The 20552-nt window shown below is 39.3% G+C and overlaps 1 protein-coding gene across 1 annotated transcript in view; it reads left to right on the forward strand.

Annotated features, from left to right (window-relative positions):
* Adgrv1 (adhesion G protein-coupled receptor V1) overlaps positions 1-20552 on the forward strand; it is a 532771-nt gene that overhangs the window by 65969 nt on the left and 446250 nt on the right. The window contains exons 19-25 of the mRNA XM_075976408.1: positions 2552-2766; positions 3559-4290; positions 6368-6741; positions 11929-12105; positions 13011-13191; positions 15212-15414; positions 19525-19654. Of these exons, the coding sequence (XP_075832523.1) occupies positions 2552-2766; positions 3559-4290; positions 6368-6741; positions 11929-12105; positions 13011-13191; positions 15212-15414; positions 19525-19654 (2012 nt within the window). The remainder of the gene's footprint in view (positions 1-2551; positions 2767-3558; positions 4291-6367; positions 6742-11928; positions 12106-13010; positions 13192-15211; positions 15415-19524; positions 19655-20552) is intronic.

Genomic DNA, 20552 nt, shown 5'->3' on the forward strand with positions numbered 1-20552 from the left:
ACCTCATTTTTAATCAGATTATTTGATTTTTTGATATCTAGTTTCTTGAGTTTTTATTTATATATATTTTGGGTATTAGCCCTTTGTCAGTTGTGTAGTTGGTGAACATCCTTTCCCATTCTGTAGGCTGTTGTTTTATCCTGTTGACAGTGTCCTTTGCCTTACAGAAACTTTCAGTTTCATGCTCTTAGTACCTGCTATTTATTTTCTGTACAGGAAGTTGTCTCCCATGCCAGTGTGTTCAAGTCCTTTTCCCACTTTCTCCTCTATCAAGTTCAGATTTATGTTGAAGTCATTGATTCACTTGGACTTGAGTTTTGTGTAGAGTGATAGATATGGATCTATTTGTATTCTTCTACATGCCATCATCCAGCTTGACCAGCATCATTTGGAGAAGAGGCTTTTTTTTCCCCATTGTATATTTCTGGTTCTTTATAAAAAATCAGGTGTTCATAGGTGTGTGGATTTATGTCTGGGTCTTTCATTTTGTTCCACCCATCTCCCTGTGCGTTTTTCTGCCAGTACTGTATGTTTCATATCACTACAGCTTTGTAGTACGGTGTGAAGTCAAGGATGATGACTCCTTTTACATTCAGGATTGTTTTTGCTATCTGCCTTTTGTTTTTCATATGAGGTTGAGTATTGTTCTTCCAAGGTCTGTAAAAAATTGTGTTGTGGGACAGAAAATACTTCTAGCTAGGGTCTTTAAAGAATTGTGTTGGAATTTTAAAGGAGATTTCATTGAATCTGTAGATTACTTTTGGTAAGATGGCCATTTTTACTATGTTAATCGTACTGATCCATGAGCATGGGAGATCTTTCCATATTCTGATGTCTTCTTCAATTTTTTTTTGTTAAAGACTCGAAGTTCTTGTTATACAGGTCTTTCACTTGTTTGTTTAGAGTTACTCCAAGATACTTCTATTATTTGTGACTACTGTGAAGGCTGCTGTTCCTCTGATAATCTTTCTCAGCCAGTTTGTCCTCTGCATATAGGAGGTCTACTGATTTTTTTTTGAGTTAATCTTGTATACAGCTACTTCACTAAAGGTATTTATGAGCTGTAGGAGTTTCCCAATAGAATTTTTGGATTTTCTTATGTATACTGTCAAATAATCTCTGAATAATGGTACTTTGATTTCTTCCTTTCTAGTTTGTATACCCTCGATTTCCATTAGTTGCCTTGTTGCTCTAACTAGAGCATTGAGAATTATATTGAATAAATATGGAGAGAGTAGACAATCTGGTCTTGTTTCTGATTTACATGGACTTGCCTTGAGTTTCTCTTCATTTAATTTGATGTTGGCTATTTGGCTTGCTGTAAAATGCCTGTATTGTGTTTAGGTATGTTCCTTGTATCTCTGATATCTCCAAGACTCTTAAAATGGGCTGTTGGATTTTTGTCAAGGACTTTGTCAGCATCCAATGAGATGGTCATGTGATTTTGCTGGCTTGAGATTATTTATTTCCTGAGTTTGCATGAGTGCAGTTAGCTTACTTGGGTTGGAATTTTCCTTCTTCTACTTTCTATAGCACTGGATTTGTGGCTAGATATTATTTAAATTTGACTTTGTCATGGAATAACATGATATTTTTCCATCTATGGTGATTGAAAGTTTTGCTGGATATATAGTAGTGTAGGCTGGCATTTGTTGTCTCTTGGAGTTTACAAGACATCTGTCCAGGACCTTCTGGCTTTTACAGTCTCCATTGAGAAGTCAGGTGTCATTCTAGTTGGTATGTCATTATATGTTTCTTGGCCCTTTCTCCTTGCAGCTTTCAATATTCTTTCTTTGTTCTGCATGTGGTGTGTTTTGATTATTATGTGGCGAGGGGACTTTCTTTTCTGGTCCAGTCTCTTTGGTGTTCTGTAAGCTTCTTTATGGGCATATCTTTTTCAGGTTAGGAAAATTTTCTTCTATGATTTTGTTAAAATATTTTCTGGGTCTTTGAGTTGGAAATCTCCTTCTATTCCTATTATTCTTAGGTTTGATCTTTTCATGATGTCCCAGATTTTCTGGATATTTTCTGTCAGGAATTTTTTAGATTTAACATTTTCTTTGACTGATGTATCGTTTTCTTCTACTGTATCTTCAGCGCTTGAAAGTCTCTCTTCCATCTTCTTGTATTCCGTTTGTGAAGCTTGTGTCTTTAGTTCCTGTTCACTTGCCTACATTTTCCATCTCCAGGATTCCCTCAGTTTGTGTTTTCTTTAAGTGCTTCCATTTCCACTCTCAGATCTTGAACAGTTTTATTTATTTCCTTCACCTGATTTTTTTCCCTCAGCCCCCCCTTTTTTTTGCTTTTTAAAGGGATTTATTAACTTCCTACCATTGTTTATTTTTGTTTTCCTGGATTTCTTTAATGGATTTAAGTTTTTGCTACCTTTTCCTACCTTTCCTTGGTTGCTCAGTGAGACCTGCTGGCTAGTTCAGGGATAGGTAGAAAATGTATGCTTTTAAGAGAAGACAGAATGCTTTTGTTATAGTTATATTCACTATATACATGTTTCATAAAATCCATAAAAATAATTTGTTCCATTTTCACATAGGATTTTGAGGCACCGAGGACACTTTGGCAATGTTTCTGTGATGTGGCAACTGTTTCAGAATGTTTCTCTGCAGTCTGGACAGGAGTTCTATGAAACATCAGGGACTGTTAACTTCACCGATGGAGAAGGATCAAAACCAATAGTTCTCCATGCTTTCCCAGACAGAATCCCTGAATTCAATGAATTTTATATCCTAAAGCTTGTAAATATTTCAGGTGAGGGCTTTTTTCACCTCTTATTTATCACCAAAATTTTATAATATATGCTTCATTAGAGTTGTATATAAAATCCAGTTGATGGTGAAATGTTTTATGATTGTCTGATTTTAATGTCAAAGTCCTTTTTTGGTAGAAATTGTTTTGTCTCGTTTTTACAGTACCGGAGTCAAACCATAAGCCTATTTATGTTAGGAGTGCCCTACCATTCATTGATCTACAGTTCTTTCTCTTTTTTGTTTACCATTTTGAGACAACAGGGTATCTTTGGTGATGTACTGGTTGGCTGGGTTTGCCATGAGATCTCACCGTCAGCACAGCATGGCCTTAAACACTGGATCCTACTGCCTGTATCTCCAGAGTGCTGGGGTTATAAGCACATGACAATGTGTCTGTCTTAGTTTTTCTTACTTATTCATTGGTGTTAGCCATAGCATCTGAGGCTCTATGCTAATTATCTGCTTTACTATTAAACTTTGCCCTTAGCCTCAAATTGTTAAGAGTTTCAGTTTTATGAATGGAAGATTGCTCTATCTCACAATTTTTGGTTTTAAGTGTAAAAATATTGGGGGGTGGGACTTGAATGATTACCAATATGAATATGCTAATTGATATTATTCATGAAATTGCACTTCAAATTGTGGTGAAAACAATGCAATCTTCCCATTATTTACTGAAAATGAGTAAATTATTTAACTAGAACATTTTCTGTAAAGCATACCACTTTTTTTTCTCAGACTAAAAGGTATCTAACTTCTGGCTTTCTAGTTATTCTAAATTTTCTTCCTACAGGTTCTGGAGGTCAGCTAGCAGAAACCAACCTTCAGGTGACAGTCATGATTCCATTCAATGATGATCCCTTTGGAATTTTCGTCTTAGATCCAGAATGTCTAGAGAGAGAAGTGGCAGAAGATGTCCTGTCTGAAGACGATATGTCTTATATTACCAACTTTACCATTTTGAGACAACAGGGCATCTTTGGTGATGTACGCGTTGGCTGGGAAATACTGTCTGGAGAGTTCCCTGCTGGTTTGCCACCAATGCTCGACTTTTTGCTGGTGGGAAATTTTCCGAGTACTGTGCGTTTACAGCCACACATGCGACGTCACCACAGTGGAACAGATGTCCTGTACTTCAGCGGACTAGAAGGTGCATTTGGGACTGTTGACCCAAAGTACCACCCTTCTAGGAACAACACAATTGCCAACTTTACATTCTCAGCTTGGGTAATGCCTAATGCCAATACAAATGGATTTCTCATAGCAAAGGATGATGGCAACGGAAGCATCTATTACGGAGTAAAAATTCAAACAAACGAATCCCATGTAACCCTTTCCCTTCATTACAAAACGTTTGGATCAAATGTCACATATATTGCCAAGACCACAGTCATGAAATATTTAGAAGAAGGAGTTTGGCTTCATGTTTTAATTATCCTGGATGATGGCATAATTGAATTCTATTTGGATGGAAATGCAGTGCCCAGAGGAATCAGGAGTCTGAAAGGAGAAGCCATTACTGATGGTGAGTGTCAACTTCATAACTAGCCCACTGAATTCAAGAGATTCTCAATTTTCAATTAAAATTTGATGTTTAAAACACAGCTAGGAACTGTTTTGAGATGTGACTCTATTTTTCTTTTAAAAAGCTGTGTGCTTACGAAGATCAAGATAAAGTCACGTTGAATATTTCTAGGGGAATGAGAAACAGGCTCTAGGCAAGAGCTGCGCAAGTAGATGACTAGAAAACTTTGTAGGAAGAGAAGAAAAGCTAGGAGCATCACTTGTCTCTCAAGTGGGTGGTCAGAATGGGAACTGTTCAGCATAGTGATCATCAAAGGTCTGGAATTCTGAAACAGCCCTCTGTGTCTGGGGAACTGTTTTTCCTTCAGGATGATCAGAAGTGAAGGGCAATGGACATTAGAACAAGAGGAGTAAGGCGAAAATATTCACCAGAAATGATTACATGCTTTGTATTATTAGTAGGTGAGTGGATGAGTTCTGTGGCTTACTTTGAAGAGATAATATTTGTTAACTTTCAGCCAAATCACATGCTCTCTCTCGGAGTAACTCACTGCAGACTGTATGTTCTTGGGAAGCCGAGGCCAGAGAATCATGAGGGACAGGCTAACCTGGGCTACATAGCAAATTACTAGCCAGAAGCAATAATGAGATCTTGTCACCAAACTTCAAAACTCAAAATAAAAAAAAAGCCAACTAAACTAAAACTTGATGAATTCCTGAAAAGGACCGTGAACATGTAGGGATATATCACTGGCCTGTACGTTGTCCCTATTTTTAGAGCTCTTCCTGCTAAGACCTGCTTCTGTTTCCACACTGAGTTAGGTTTTAGATAAAATTATATAGTTGGTGTTGCGTGATGTTTTACTTTTTTGACTTTTGGGGGGCCCATCACCCAGCTCCCAAATAAATTACACACAGAGGCTTATTCTTAGCTATGAAACCTGGCCTTAGCTTGGCTTGTTTCTTTCCAGCTTTTTTTTTTTAACCTAAATTATTCCGAATACCTTTTGCCTCTAGGCTTTTATTTTTCTCTCTTTCTGCATACCTTTCTTTACTTCTTTCTCCATGCTTACTGTGTAGCTGTGTGGCTGGCCCCTGGTGGCTTACTTCCTCTCCTTGCTCTCTTGCTCCTTCTTTTTCTTCAGTCTCTGTTCTTCTACTTATACTCCTGCCTGCTAGCCCCACCTAATCTTTTTCCTGCCTCACTATTGGCCGTTCATCTCTTTACTAGGACCACTAGGCGCTTTAGACAGGCACAGTAACACAGCTTCACAAATTTAAACTAATGCAGTGTAAACAAAAGTCACACACCTAAAAATAATATTTCCCAACAAGTTGGCCTGTAGAAACCATCATGTTCTAGATCCACCACTTTATTTAGCTGGAGAAGAATTTTTAGTCCATAGAACTTTCAAGTTCTCTAGGAGTTTAATCGGAAGTTTTAAAATTGGGCTTGAACTAGCCCATTGCATTTTATATCAGTAAATAATTTTAAAGTGGGGGCTGGAGAGATAGCTCAGAGGTTAAGAGCATTGCCTGCTCTTCCAAAGGTACTGAGTTCAATTCTGAGCAACCACATGGTGGCTCACAACCATCTATAATGGGGTCTGGCGCCCTCTTCTGGCCTGCAGGCATACACACAGACAGAATATTGTATACATAATAAATAAATAAATAATTTTAAAGTGTCATAGGACACATGTCTACTCAAATAAATATACAACACCCAAATATACATGGCTACATGTGTAATACATAGATACACATATATAAATGTATGCAATTATCTTTCTGTCCATAAATGATTTTGACAGATTGATATGACTTACTTTTAAGAGCATCATTTAATTTCAAAGCTAGATACTGCAGTGCAAAATCACAAATCCCAGACATTACTGTGCAGGTTCCCTTTTGTCATGATGAAAGGTAAGGTTTATTTGATGACTTTTTAGTTATGCCAGATGTTTTACTTACCAAGTACATATTTCAGTAAAATTGTCTTGCTTTCTGAATCACACTCCTAACTTGTGGCCGGAGCCGGCGTCTGTTGCAGCCTCTAAAGGCATGTGTAATTTCAGGTCCTGGAATCCTGAGAATTGGGGCAGGCATGAATGGCAGTGACAGATTCACAGGTTGGCTGCAGGATGTGAGGACCTATGAGCGGAAACTGACGACACAAGAGATTTATGAACTCCATGCTATGCCTGCCAGGAATGATCTGCACCCCGTTTCTGGGTATCTGGAGTTCAGACAAGGAGAAAGTGCCAAGTCATTCATCGTTTCTGCGAGAGACGACAGTGACGAGGAAGGAGAGGAATTCTTTCTTCTTAAACTGGTGTCTGTCTATGGAGGGGCTCAGATTTCTGAGGCAAACGCTACAGCTAGGCTAAGAATACAGAAAAGCGACAATGCCAATGGCCTGTTTGGTTTCACAGGAGCTTGTATACCGGAGGTAAGGTGGGAGCTCGGAGAGGTTCCTAGTGAACCGTTCACTGCAGGCAGGTTTGTCTGGGGTTGAGCTAGCTTCCAGAAGCCGTGGTAGCTGCGTTTGCACATATACATCTCAGTCTCTCTTCCTGGTGGTTTTCAGCTGAAGTAGCCTTAATGAGGTGAAGCAAAAACAAAAGAGCAAATAAATCCTAGCAATTAGCTGTAAAGTTAATCACTTTAAAGACTGAGTAATTACGTACCATATATAATTATGCTAATATTTTGGATACCATATATGTAAATGAAATAATTCATACTGAAAATCTGTGTGGATAATTGAAATAAATTGAGACTTTATTTCAGTTTGCATTTTTGTCTTACAGGGAACATTTTAAAGTAGTTATAGGATACTTTCGAGTTGGTTGTAATTGTTTCTTACCAGTGTTCTTGGCTGACTTAATTCATGGGACTGCTTTAGTGTTCTTATCAGTTCTTGCCGAGTTTTCAAAGCTACGTGATCTATCGTCTCAGTGTCCTGATTAGTAACACGAGAGCGCCTGAGGCTGCCTCCCAGGTGTCGCTTGTGATAGCAAACACTGTTCACAAAACCCTGCCTAGAAACAGAAGAGCTGTTCGCCCTGCAACTTGACACCTGTAGAGTTAGGTGAATGCATATGTGATTGGATGGTTAAGAAAGATAGGATGAGTAGAACTGGAAAAAGTTATATGTCACAGGACTCATTGTAACTTAAATTGGAATGCCCAGATCTCTGGAATTTCGTGTTGCCTCTTAGTTACCGTGGCAACCACAAGACGAGATCTTCAGTTATTTTTGTTAATCTTCAGAAATACCCTATATGCTTATAATGACTTTAAACTGCTCTTTCACATTTGTCTATTTATCTGTCTGTCTATTTATTATTTGTTATCTTTGTATGGGTATGGGTATATGTGTGCCTGCTGTGCCTCTGAAGGTCAGATGATAACTGGTAGGAGCCAGTCCTCCCCTCTCCCCCCATGTGGATCTTACCATCAAACAGGACATCAAGCTTGATAGCAAATGTCTTTGCTCTGAGTCATCTCATCTGTGCTGATAATGCCTTTAAAGGGGTACTCAGACATCAATGTTTACATATTCAGATGGTAAAGGGGGTACCCCGACATCAATGTTTACATATTCATATAGTAAAGGGGGGTACCCAGGCATCAATGTTTACATATTCATATGGTAAAGGGGGTACCTAGACATCAGTATTTACATATTCATATGGTAGAGGGGGGTACCCCGACATTAACATTTACATATTCAGATGGTAAAGGGGTATCCAGGCATCAATGTTTACATATTCAGATGTTTGCACTTTTCTGACAGTCTAAGACATACAACATGTCATTGCTCTCATAGATTCCAAGACAGAGTTACAGGTCTGAGAAATAACTATCCTTAGTTGAATTAAATCAGGCAGGATCAAGTCAAATGCCTGTTTAGAGCTTTGTATTTATTAGATCTTAACGAATATCAACTTCTTTCTTTTCCTCTAAGAGATTATAAAAGAACTAGAGTCTGAACCCATTTCCTGTGGTTCTTAATCTGTTATCCTTCTCCATGTGTCTTTAAATGTCATCACGCCTCATTTAAAAGGTTGGATAGCTTTAGCGGGGCTGTGAGAATCACGGTGGTGCCATGCGATGTTACCATCCTTAAGTCACCATCCACGTCTGGCCTCTGCCTATGATGCTGGCCTTATCTGTCTCATTCCCATCTTTTGGCTCAGACTGACCTGCCTTGGCACAACCCCAGTGTCAAGACAGAGCATTCACCAGCCTCTGTCTTTCCTATCATTTTCCACCGGCTCTTTAGCAGTAGTTGCTCAAAGACACTGTCTCTTATTGAAAGTGACTGATGACCTTCTCAACAACTGCTCTTCCTCCACTCGTTTAATGTTTTGGAGCACTGATCACATTATCAGTTTCCTTCTGGCCTTCATAAATCTACTTAAATATTGCCTACATCTATATCCACCACCCAGAGAAACAGCTCTGGGCCTCAGAAAGGTCTGGTTATTCATTATTGTATCAGTAGCACCAAGAAAGGAGCATTGTAGGTGTTCAGAAAACCTGGGGACCTTTTGAATACATTTCATATCAAAATGTGAAAAAGCACACAGCAATTCAGATAGTGTTTAGTTTTAGTTATGTACATAAGCAACCAAACTGGGAAAGCAAAAGCCAACACTTTGAAAATACTTAAAATTAGTGTTTGCTGGTCTCAGCCACTGTAGTCAGACTTCTAGTGCTGGCTTGTTTCTCGGATCTTATTGATGATCTACTTAGCGACCGTTTACTATGTAGTTATGCAGCTTTGTCTCAACAGATTCCACCAGGTTCTTTACTGTGGATGAGAGGATTTGTATGCATAGACCACACAACCCAAACTGCACTGAAGTTAGCTGGTCTTTTCAATCCTATATGAGATAAAATGAATCTATTGATATTTGAAAGATAAATGTTTGGTGATTAAGAGAGGAAAGTAATTGAGTCTAAAAGATTAAACATTGACAATTGATTTTTAGAAACATTACCCAATTCTTATTTTTGAAATGATAAGAGAAACCTGGAACTCCTATTTTTATCATCATTATTCAGGATGCATGCTGCTTGTGCTGGCAGAGACTTGCTGTTGTGTTGTGATTAGTGGTCAGTCATGACTCCTTTGATTTTTGGACTTTGAGTGCAGTGGATGACAATGGGCTTCACTAAAATAAAAGCTGTGGGCACTTCTCAGTGAGTTTATAAATATGCGGATTCCACAAAGGAAAAGATTTGAGACGTCTTGTTTACTCTGTGCCTCTTAAGACTGAATTTAATAGCTACTTGGTTCGCTTTCAGTAGTGTTGAAAGTGATCATAATTACTTTGATGTTTCTTCTTTGCCCAGGTGCATGCACCATGTCCCAGAAAATAGCAGGTGCTGAGTGGCTATAATAGGAAGAGTCAAATAAACCTCTGAGCAGATTGGAGCTCTGATAAGGCATATCTGATCTTCCTTTGATATGAACATTTGACAAAATGCTGTCTACGCACAGCGTACTGTAGAGATGGGATCTGTATTAAATAGAGGGCTGATTATTTTAGACCCAGCTGGTACCCATGTCACCATGCTTTGTTATTCTGTGTCATTTCTGTTATTTCTTCTCTAACTCACTTTATAAAACCCTGTACTCCATATAATTAATTGATGAAATTACTTTTTCACAATAATTCATAGAACTTGTAAGACTCACATTTTATTGGAATTAATCCTTTATCTTATATTTTGATACACATGGCTTAAGAATCGATTTAGAAATGGCTCGGGAAGACCACTGTGGAATGAGACACTCCTTTCACTAACTGTGTTCTCAGTGCCTCTTACATGGGATGAATACATTCTAGTACAGTACAGCCCCTCACAAAGCCTTGCCCAAACATGACACAGGAAAAAACCTCAAAGTGGATTTCTAATTCTTTAGTGTCATTTTCTATTTCAACTAAGAAGCCCTGTTTCTGAATAAATGAACTTGAAAACTCACCTTATTGATTACCCCTACTTCTGATCTTCCTTTGATATGAACATTTGACAAAATGCTGGCTACGCACAGGGTACTGTAGAGATGGCTTGGTGATTCAGAGCACGTACTGATGCTGCAGAGGACCTGAGCTTGTTCCCAGCATCCATACTGGGCAGCTTTCAGCTCCTGGAAGGCACCTGCACTCGTGTACCCACACCTCCACACTTACACATACGCATCATTAAAAAGAATTAAATTTCAAAGCAAAAGAGAGCACAGTGTTGAGGACTGCTGGCCATTTCTGAGTGAAACTGGATCAAGGTGGCTCTGAGGATTTCAGGGATCCACTCACTGGCCTAGATGCTTGAGTCAAGACTGGAAATTAGATAAATATGATAATGCTAGGAAAATCCTTTAGATATGTTTTCTATCTTTTTCTACACTTCATATACTTTGTAGTTCAGGGATTTTCCAAATGAGTCAGAAATGTCAAGTTTGTGTTACTAGGCATCCTGACTCAGGATACTATTCCGGGTTTAGATGTCTGGTTGTGGGAGGGAAAACGAATAAACCTGTATTTAAGTCTCTGTAGATGATGTCCATCAAACAGAGCAGTGGAATAGTGGATACAACATGCTCATTGCCCAGCTTCAGGAATTAACCTTTTCTCAGTGCTGCTTAATCTTTTTGAACTAAGCACTGAAAACAACAAAATATCAGGGGATGCCATTTCTTTTATAATATTTGTGAACATTAATGGTATATTTTTTTAGTCTGCCATTCTTAAGTGGTTTGTTCCTATGGAATCTTTCACTGAAAGTTTTTAAAATATACTTTGCTGAATACAGTGCAAAGCCGTCTCTCTCTCTCTCTCTCTCTCTCTCTCTCTCTCTCTCTCTCTCTCTCTCTCTCACACACACACACACACACACACACACACACACACGAGGATCCATATGAACCTCACATACAGCATGGATTTGAACAGACTAGTGTAGGGTGTCAGAAGCATAACAGGATTTTGTTGATGGCTTTACTAGTTGAGGGCCTTGCTATGTAGCTGGAGCTGGCCTGGAGCTTACAGAAGTCCTAATCTTCTTTCTTCGTTTCTCATGTGCTGGAATGAAGAGCCACATGTCTAGCTAGACAATCCTAAAATATTTTCCCTTTGTGCTTTTTATCATTCCCCAACGATTCCACCTAATATTGATACTTTTTAACCCATTTCTAGAATTTTCTTGATGTTGTGTCTGGCCTTCTGCCATTCACTACCCTGACCTGGTCTGTAGGCTCTTCGTCGTTTGTTATATTGTGAGACTGTTGCCTTCTTTGGTCTTCCTTTATTCAGTGGAGGGTTGTGAATTGTTTTGCAGAAAAGATCTTTTGCAGCCATCACCCATGGCACTGGGTCTAGCATGCAGGAGCTACCAGTGAAAGAACTCCTTAGACAGTAAAGCGATTACAGTTGCTTTACTCTCTACCCAATACGCATGGGTAGAAACAGTGCTCTCAATACACTTTGTAAATGTAGAGATGTCCAAGCCTGTTTAGACACATGGGAAGTCATAGAACTAAGGCATACAGAGCAGAAGGACCCACAGGAAAGCACTGATTTTATCACTGCCCCTGCATTTAAAATTCATTTCTGTTCATTTACAGATCACAGAGGAGGGGTCCACTGTTTCCTGTGTGATAGAGCGAACAAGGGGAGCTTTGGATTATGTTCGTGTTTTCTACACCATCTCACAGATCGGATCGGAAGGCATCGATTACCTCGTTGATGATTTTGCCAATGCCAGTGGGACTATCACTTTCCTCCCTTGGCAGAGGTCTGAGGTAAACTCCACGCCCGGGTTTCTTCTGAGGCTTCTGGGAAAGTGTTTCATCTCTTTATTTATTCATTGATTAGCAATTCCTTGGTGTTTATGCATTTTAAACTATGTGGGAAATTAGGTGTGTCTATTATTCTTTAAAACAAAAAATAATTTAGCTTTTCTGTGAGAAAAATTAATTTTGAATGTTAGTTTCATAAATTCTTTATTGCTAATACAATAAAACTAATATAGCTTGAGGATATGTCATTCCAGATTTGTATTATTACATATTTTGTTACTTACCTATTTTGAAACATATGGCCAAGGTGGGCCTTGGACCTGTCATCCTCCTGCCTCAGCCTCCTGAGTGCAGATCTTACAGGCGTGTACTACCATTGCTGTGTGTTTAGATTGTTATCACAAAATACTTTACCTCGGGGAGTTTGTAAACACCAGTATTTTGCTGTTCACAGTTTGAAGTCATGGGATGCCCAAGAGCAGGACGCCTGAAAATTCAGTCTTGGGAGGCTCCTGTTCTGCTTTTTACCTGTGGTGTGGAATCACTGTGTCATCTGGTAGAAGGAGTAAATGAGCCCCCATGAACTCTTTCATAAGGGCATTGATCCTGCGTCCCTTCATTAAGTCTCCTTGAATACCCAGTTCTCTTCTAAAGTCCCCACTCCTAATACCAGCACCCTGGGAAAAAAATGTTAACTTGCAAATTTTGGGGGTAACACCTCTAGTTTATTAAAGTAACATTATTAAGGAGTTAATATTCTCAGGTCTCTTCTTATTTTTATATGCACCTACGTGTGTGTGTGTGTGTGTGTGTGTGTGTTTCATTATTACTGAAAATTTCAATCATACATGATTTAGTTGGCTATTTTCCCCAAGTAGTAATTACTACTGTGCTTTGGCATTGCACAGGTCCTGAATCTATACGTTCTCGATGAGGACATTCCTGAGCTTAATGAGTATTTCCGGGTGACATTGGTTTCTGCAGTTCCAGGGGATGGAAAACTTGGTTCAACTCCTCTCAGTGGTGCCAGCATAGATCCTGAGAAGGAAACCACTGACATCACCATCAAAGCTAGCGATCACCCTTATGGTAAACCGCGCTCTCTTGCAATGATTGCTGCTTCTCTTGCTGTACTTGGTTTTGTTAAGAACTTCTTACAAATGAATACGAAGTTTATGAAAGAAAATATAAAATCAGCTGTTGCCCTTAAACAATACATTCAGAAACCTTGCAGGGTTATTTAAAGTGAAAGGTACTTTTATATATTTATCAAAATTTCTATGGTTAGAATGTTTATGGTGATGTGTTAATATTAAAGTAATTAAAGACTGTAAAATATGGCTTATTGGGTTTCAAGAAGTGGAGTTCTTACTATAGTAGTTTGACTCTTATACTAACAAGTGATGATTTTAATTGGGAACTATAATGAATGTTGACATTTTTTATTAAAATGTATTTTGTGTGTGAACAAAGGGAGGACATCTTTGAGTGTCTGGGTAGGGAATTAGAGAATCTCTTGTTATGCTTTTAGAGTTAAGGGAAGGCCTTGGACCTTCCACAAGGCAATGTGCCTAACCCTCTCTGAGGATTAGATGGAGGTGGGGTGGTATGGTGTGTGGAGGGAATGGGAGGAGGGGAGGAAGTGGGAACTTGGATTGGTATATTTTAAAAATATAATAACTAAAAGAAAAAAAATTAAAGAAAGTGTTGCAGATTTTTTAGAGCATCATCAGTATGACTCTATATCAATTCAGAATCCAGAAACTTGTCAAATATGAGTCACTATTTGGAAATACGTATTTTTAAATTCCCCTAATGTTTCTCTTACTGATTGTTCAGTGGGATTAAACACTTGTCTTTGGTAAAGACAAGGAAAAATAACACTTTAATGTTTGACATTATGAAGGCCTAAAGTCATTCTGACATTTCTGGAAGACAGTCTCAGAGGAAACACCCTGTTCCTCTGACTCTCACATGCTTCTGTCCCCTCTTCTGCAATGATTCCAAGCCTTTGGTGCAGGATTTGTGCTACAGATGCCATTAGTTGGGACAATTCTACATTGCTGATCAGTTGAAGTTTCTGTAAAGGTCTCCATTTGTTGCATAGGGAAGTTTCCTTGCTGACTGCTGAGGACTTTATTTACCTGTGGGTATGGACAAAGAAAGATTAGAACACAGTTAGGGATTTTACTAAAGTGGGGCTATAGGTTTTCCTATAAGATCCATGACTTCACTAGCCCTGGTTACTGGCTGGGTTCACAATACCAGGCCTGATTTCCTTCTTGCTTAGAGGGTCTTGAGTCGAATCGCAGAGCTGTAGGTATTGCCAGGGTATGCATGCTGCACTCTTAGGATCACCATGCCACAGTGGGTTTTAGTGGTCGTAGATGTCCAAGCTGGGTAGGGCTATTGGTTGGTTTCCCTCATACATCCTCAATAGTCACCATTAGAGAGGCTCCAAAACAATTATGGGTGCAGCTTCTGACGTTTCTAGAAGACACAAACTTACATTTTACTCACCAGCATGGCTGCCTAAACATGAGTGGAACAAGGATGGTATCAGTAGACATGCTAACGTAACATGAAAATCTCATGAGGCCTCAACTCTACACACAGAACTATGCCAACCAAGGGATGCTGAGAGTGGGAGAAATAGTCTTCCTTAGGAAAGAGCGCACCCATTGGTTACTGAATACCAAATAGTCAGCTATGAAAGCTTACTGTACCATTAACATTATACAGGCTGACAGATTATATTTGTGAATTCAATAATATCTATTTCTATACATACATACATACATATATGTACATAGCAATAATTAATGAAAAAAGAGGCTATGAACTTGAAAAACAACAAGAAGGGATATATGGGAGGGCTTGGAGGGAGGAAGGGAAAAATGCAATTATACCATAAAAATAAAAGGAATCATTAAAAAGTTGTAAGAAAACTATCCCGCATCAAAAGTATGTTAATTAACTCTTTAGTAAACTTTTATGTGAAGCCCTCAGGTTCTCAGCCTGATTATAGAAATGACTGTACGAGATTGCTTCAGCTGCGTAAGAAGTGCTCCACAGATGACTAAGAAACCCGTGTCTCTGTCTCTCCCAGGCTTGCTGCAGTTCTCTACAGGGCTGCCGCCTCAGCCTGAGGATGCAATGAGTCTGCCCGGCAGCAGCGTGCCACACCTCCTCGTGCAGGAAGAGGACGGAGAGATCTGTTTACTGGTCGTCCGTGCACAAGGGCTGCTTGGCAGGGTCACGGTGGAGTTTAGAACAGTGTCCTTGACAGCATTTAGTCCAGAGGACTACCAGGTATATCACTAAGACTTTGAATTTTTATTTTTATTTTATATGCATGTCTGTTTTGCCTGCATGTGTATCTGTGCACTATGTTTATGCTATACCCATCAAGGCCAGAAAAGAGCCTTGATCCCCTGAAACCAGAGTTACAGATAGCTGCCAACATGTGGGTCCTCAGGATGAACAAGTGCTCTTAACTGCTGAGACTTTCTTCAGCCTGTCAGCACGTCTTTTGAAGCTGTATTTGTACCACTGAATTTGAACACAGTCCTCACGGAGGTTTGGAAGTGTCTCGCATCACATAAGGACCCTATCAGAAAAGAAAAAAAGCACTGGTTATTTTATGACCTTTTAAATTTGTGTATGTTGACAGGTTATTGCAACGGAATATGACACAGATATTTACCACATTGTACGTCACACTCATTCTAGTTTTCCATGTGTAGTTTGTTACAATGGCATAATTTTGGTTGGATACATGTAAAAATAAGATTCTTAACTATTTCAAACTCTCTATGAAGGTCCATTTGACAAAATCAAAATTTCAAAGATATTATGCGTCCATGTTTTTTCAATTCTATCAATTTTTTTTCTAAAGGAGAAGCAATATGGCACTTTAGTATGGTACTAAGGATCTAGAAATGGATAGAACCAGGGTTTGGCTTGACTTCTATATTCGTGATGGTGGAAACTCATGTTTCCTACTCTTAGTTTCTTTATCTATGAAATTGTGGTGTCTTCATTGAGCAGGATCACCGTGGAGATGAATGGCAACACTGCTGTGTTGTTCACTGCACATGGCACATGTATAGTAACGTTCAGTCAGCACTACCTGCTCAGAAGGTTGATAAAGTACTTTGTAAGAAAATGGTTAGAATTTCTTCTTGAGAATCTGTCTCAAGAAAGACATTACATACTTCACTATTTATTGATTTGCAGGTAACCTTTCAGTATTAGTTCTTGCTCCTCACCTTCTTCAAGAGTCGACTTTGTCTCTGCTCTTCCTCCTGAGCCATGGAAGCCCTGGCTGGCTGAACTCCATTCTTTTCACTTCTAATCCAGTTGGCTATGGATTCAGAGAATTCTTCTTCCCCTAACTCTTCTTAGGAAATGATTATTTTTTTCCTTTAGCATGTATTGTGATTTTAATGAGGCTGTGTATAGCTCATTCCACAAGGTGTGTCTTCTTGGTTTAACGTGTTCTCTGCATTTTTTAAAACAACATTTGGGGACTCGTATTAATAATCTTTAATTTCTGAGTAGCTGAAATAACCACAGCTTCCAACTTTATTATCACTTTCTATAATAAATTAAAAAAAAAAACAGAAAGCCTATGCAGTCCTTTGTGACAGATAGGAAGTATGTGTCCTTGGAGACAGTTCTCAGTATTTCCAGAAGGCACTGAAGTCCTGGTTGGGACAACACCACTTTTAACTAATTATTTTTATTTAGCTCTGATAACTTGATAAGGTTTGCCTTCATTAATTTATATGATACATCATCTATCTCTGGTCTTTAATATCATAGATTAATTTAAAATATATATACGAGGAAAGGTTCCAGGAGGGATCACATATAGGAGAAGAAACAACTGAATTTCAAATATTGTTGTTCTTAACTTTATTCTAATACCCAAGTGACAAGTGAGCCTGCCTCCTAAGTCTTTCATCCAGCTGTTTGTAGTTCTGTGTTTTCATTGTTTTTTCATTTGTTCGAGAATTTCATACATGAGTGTAATGTGTTTGGTCAAATACACCCTTGCTCTCTTCCTTGCAAACCCAAATCACCTCCACATTTTTCTCTCCCAACTTCATATAATTTTTTTCAAAGCCATTGCGTCCATTCCTGCTGTAAGCATGTGCAGAGGTGTAGGGACCTCCTCTGAAACCACGACAACTTATCAAGGCCGTAGCCAAGGAAAGTGGTTCTCCCTCTCCGGGCTTCTCTCAGTTGCTAACAAGGGCCATGACTAGTTATCTGTGAAATTATATCTTTAGAAAATGTCTAGGCTGTGATCTGTGAGGGTGGCTGTGAAATAGGTTGGGAATTCCAGCTTCCTGCTGATTGATGAAGCAGGGGCCAACTGGTAATATGGTAAGAGTTGAGAAGGGCCCAAGTGTTTGGAAGGGCCAACCTGTCAAAGGGACTTCAGGAAGGCCATTTTCCCTGTGACACGGAGGGCCAGGTGTGGTGAGAGAAAACATGGTTCACTCAGACAAGCTCACTCAAATCCTTAGAGCTCATACCATAATTTTATCATTTTAAGATTTTTTTAAAAAGATGAAGGATTGCAAACGTGTTATGCATTGGGTAAAGACAAGGCTAAATTGTGGAGAATGGGGTGAGAGAAAGACAAGGAAGAGGCCCGTTAGTTCAGTCAAGACAGGAAGAGAAAAACAAGGAAGAGGCAGGTTAGTGGAGCCAGGACAAGGAGAGAAAGACAAGGAAGAGGCTCGTTAGTGCAGCCAAGACAGGGCAAAAAAGACAAGGAAGAGGCCCGTTAGTGCAGCCAGGACAGGGCGAGAAAGACAAGGAAGAGGCCCGTTAGTGCAGCCAAGTCAGGGCGAGAAAGACAAGGAAGAGGCCCGTTACTGAATGCAGCTAGTGCCACTGACCCTGGAGAGAAGCAGATGGGCTCAAGCAGTGCTTCAGAGACAAAAATGGCAGGAGCTGAGGACCAGTGTGTCTCCCAGAGCAAAGAAGGGTGTCAAGAATGTTTCCTGACAAGAGTGACTGACTGCCCCAGGATTTAGTGCTATGCAGAGGATTGGATAAAGCATAGTTTAGAACAAAGATAATAAATGTGAACCTCTGACAGAAGTTATACAACAAGCTCAGTTGATAAGTCTGGATATCAGAGACAAGACTCTGGGAGCTGCGTTCATCTATAGTATTAAAAGCCTGGGCTGTGCTTATCTTGTCTAGTTGGACTATCTGAAGAGTTTGATAACAACAGCTGTTAAAAGTCTATCTGGAAAATGCTCAACACTGACAGGGAGCAGTTTGGAAATTAGAAAGGAAAAGAGAGTGTGATGTTAGGAAGCAGCACAGAAGAGCAAGGTCAGAAGTGTTCAGGGTGTAAGACATGGCGTGGTTCCAGGCAGTTTCCAAAGACAGTCAGATGTCAGTCTGTCAGATGTCAGTCTGTCATTATACTGTGAACTACTCCACCCAATGCCAAAGGGTAGCCCACTAGCTCCATCTGCACTCACTCCATTTGGGTGATTTTAATTGCATGTAACACTCTTTCATTTCTGTAAATTTTAATTAAATTTTGATATGTATTGGTGTTTTGGTTGCATGTATGTCTGTTCACCATTTGCATCCCTGGTGCCCACAGAGGTCAGAAGGCGGCACTGGATCCCCTTGAGCTGAGTTAAGTGGTTGTGAGCTGCCACGTGGGTGCTGGGTCCTTTGGAAGACCTGCTAGTGCTCCTTACTGTTGAGTCCCTACGCTCCTTTTAGAACACTTCCCAAGGAGTCTTACTGGTCTTGGCTGTTTCAGAATCTCAAGCAGAGTTGGTGCCCTGCATGCTCTCCATGTTGAATAACTGAGTGAGCGCGTGAATCGGCGCCTCAGCCTCTCGCTGAGAGCTCAGATTACTAACAGCTGTAGGAGGTGAAGTGCAAGCGCTCACACAAACTAACACAACAGTGTAATTGGCTTTCAAATTTATGGCCGTAAACTCAAGAAGAAACTGTTTATGTCAAATAATTGAAGAGTTTTCTTATGTCAACCTGAAGCAGTTCTGTAAGAATTTGAGGTGTTGGCTGGATTTCTCATTTTCTTTCACTATTTCTTTATGAATAAAAAGTGAATAAGACAGTAACCCATCTACTTATTTAGTTAGAAATAAGTATTCGTTAGGGCTTGAAAATCATCTCTTTGGTGGAGCATTTAATTATCATGTGCACAGTCTTGGGGTCAGTCTCCAGCGTCACAAATAATAATCAAGCACATGTGTTTAGGGTTTGTATTAGGAATTTTCATATCACTTATATGAGTTTCAGTTTTTCCATCTCAAAATTTATGACAATTTGATATATTGTAGACATTTTGCTTTTTCAGTTTTACACAAAGAACAATTGTAACATGATGTATCAATTTCATTTGTGTTTCAGAGTGTTGCTGGCACAATAGAATTTCAATCAGGAGAAAGATATAAATATATTTTCATCAACATCACTGATAATTCCATTCCTGAACTGGAAAAATCTTTTAAAGTTGAGTTGTTAAACTTGGACGGAGGAGGTAAGACCGGCATTTGCTTGTCTGCCAACCATGATGCTACCAGACAATCCAGTTCAAGGGTTCCTTTGTGTCACTCACAGTACGGGTTTACTCAATGCCAAATTCCTGCTGGGGTTCACATTGACTAACCCCAAACTACCAGGCTATTGACCTTCCGTTTGATTTTTCTTAATGGGTACAGTAGAGCCATCTCCAGATAGAATGTAGGCATATATCAGCACAGTCCAGAAGATGATTATAGGGAGAACAGGCCTGGAATGTCTTACTCTTCATTCTAATGAACACAAAACCAAAGGTCTCAGCAGTTTAAACTCGGTGCATTGGCAACATTTTGTGTTGTAAAATGAAGCTGTTCATGGTAGTTATTCCACTTAGGTGAGCTATGTTTATGTTTATTTTCAGAAATATAAAGAAGATAAACACATTAGTGTTTATCAGGTACTAGTTAGGCCATGATGGAAGACGCATAGTTTGTATTACACTACCTTTGGTCTGGTTAGGCCGTGATGCAAGACACATAGTTTGTATTACACTACCTTTGGTCTGGTTAGGCCGTGATGCAAGACACGTAGTATGTACCTTTGGTACATTTAAGAATTTTTTTTGTGGGCATTTCCTTCCACTACCAAGCCTGGCTTTATCTCATCATTATTAACATCTGCATCATTTAATGAAGAAAATCATATTATAGGAAGCTTTCGAGCCAAAAGTCTAGGTAGGACAAATACATCAGAATTGTCTTTTTGTATGAATAAGATTGGGGGTAAGTAAGCAAATTTTCCCTTTCTTGTGTTCCTTAACCTAAATGAAGAAAAAGGGCACCAAGACAGTGCTTGGGAACAGAGGACATACTCAATAAACAGTGCCACGTACTGGTGAATGTCTAAAACAGGGGAAA

Source organism: Microtus pennsylvanicus, chromosome 6, assembly GCF_037038515.1.
Source record: "Microtus pennsylvanicus isolate mMicPen1 chromosome 6, mMicPen1.hap1, whole genome shotgun sequence".
Classification (NCBI taxonomy): Eukaryota; Metazoa; Chordata; class Mammalia; order Rodentia; family Cricetidae; genus Microtus; species Microtus pennsylvanicus.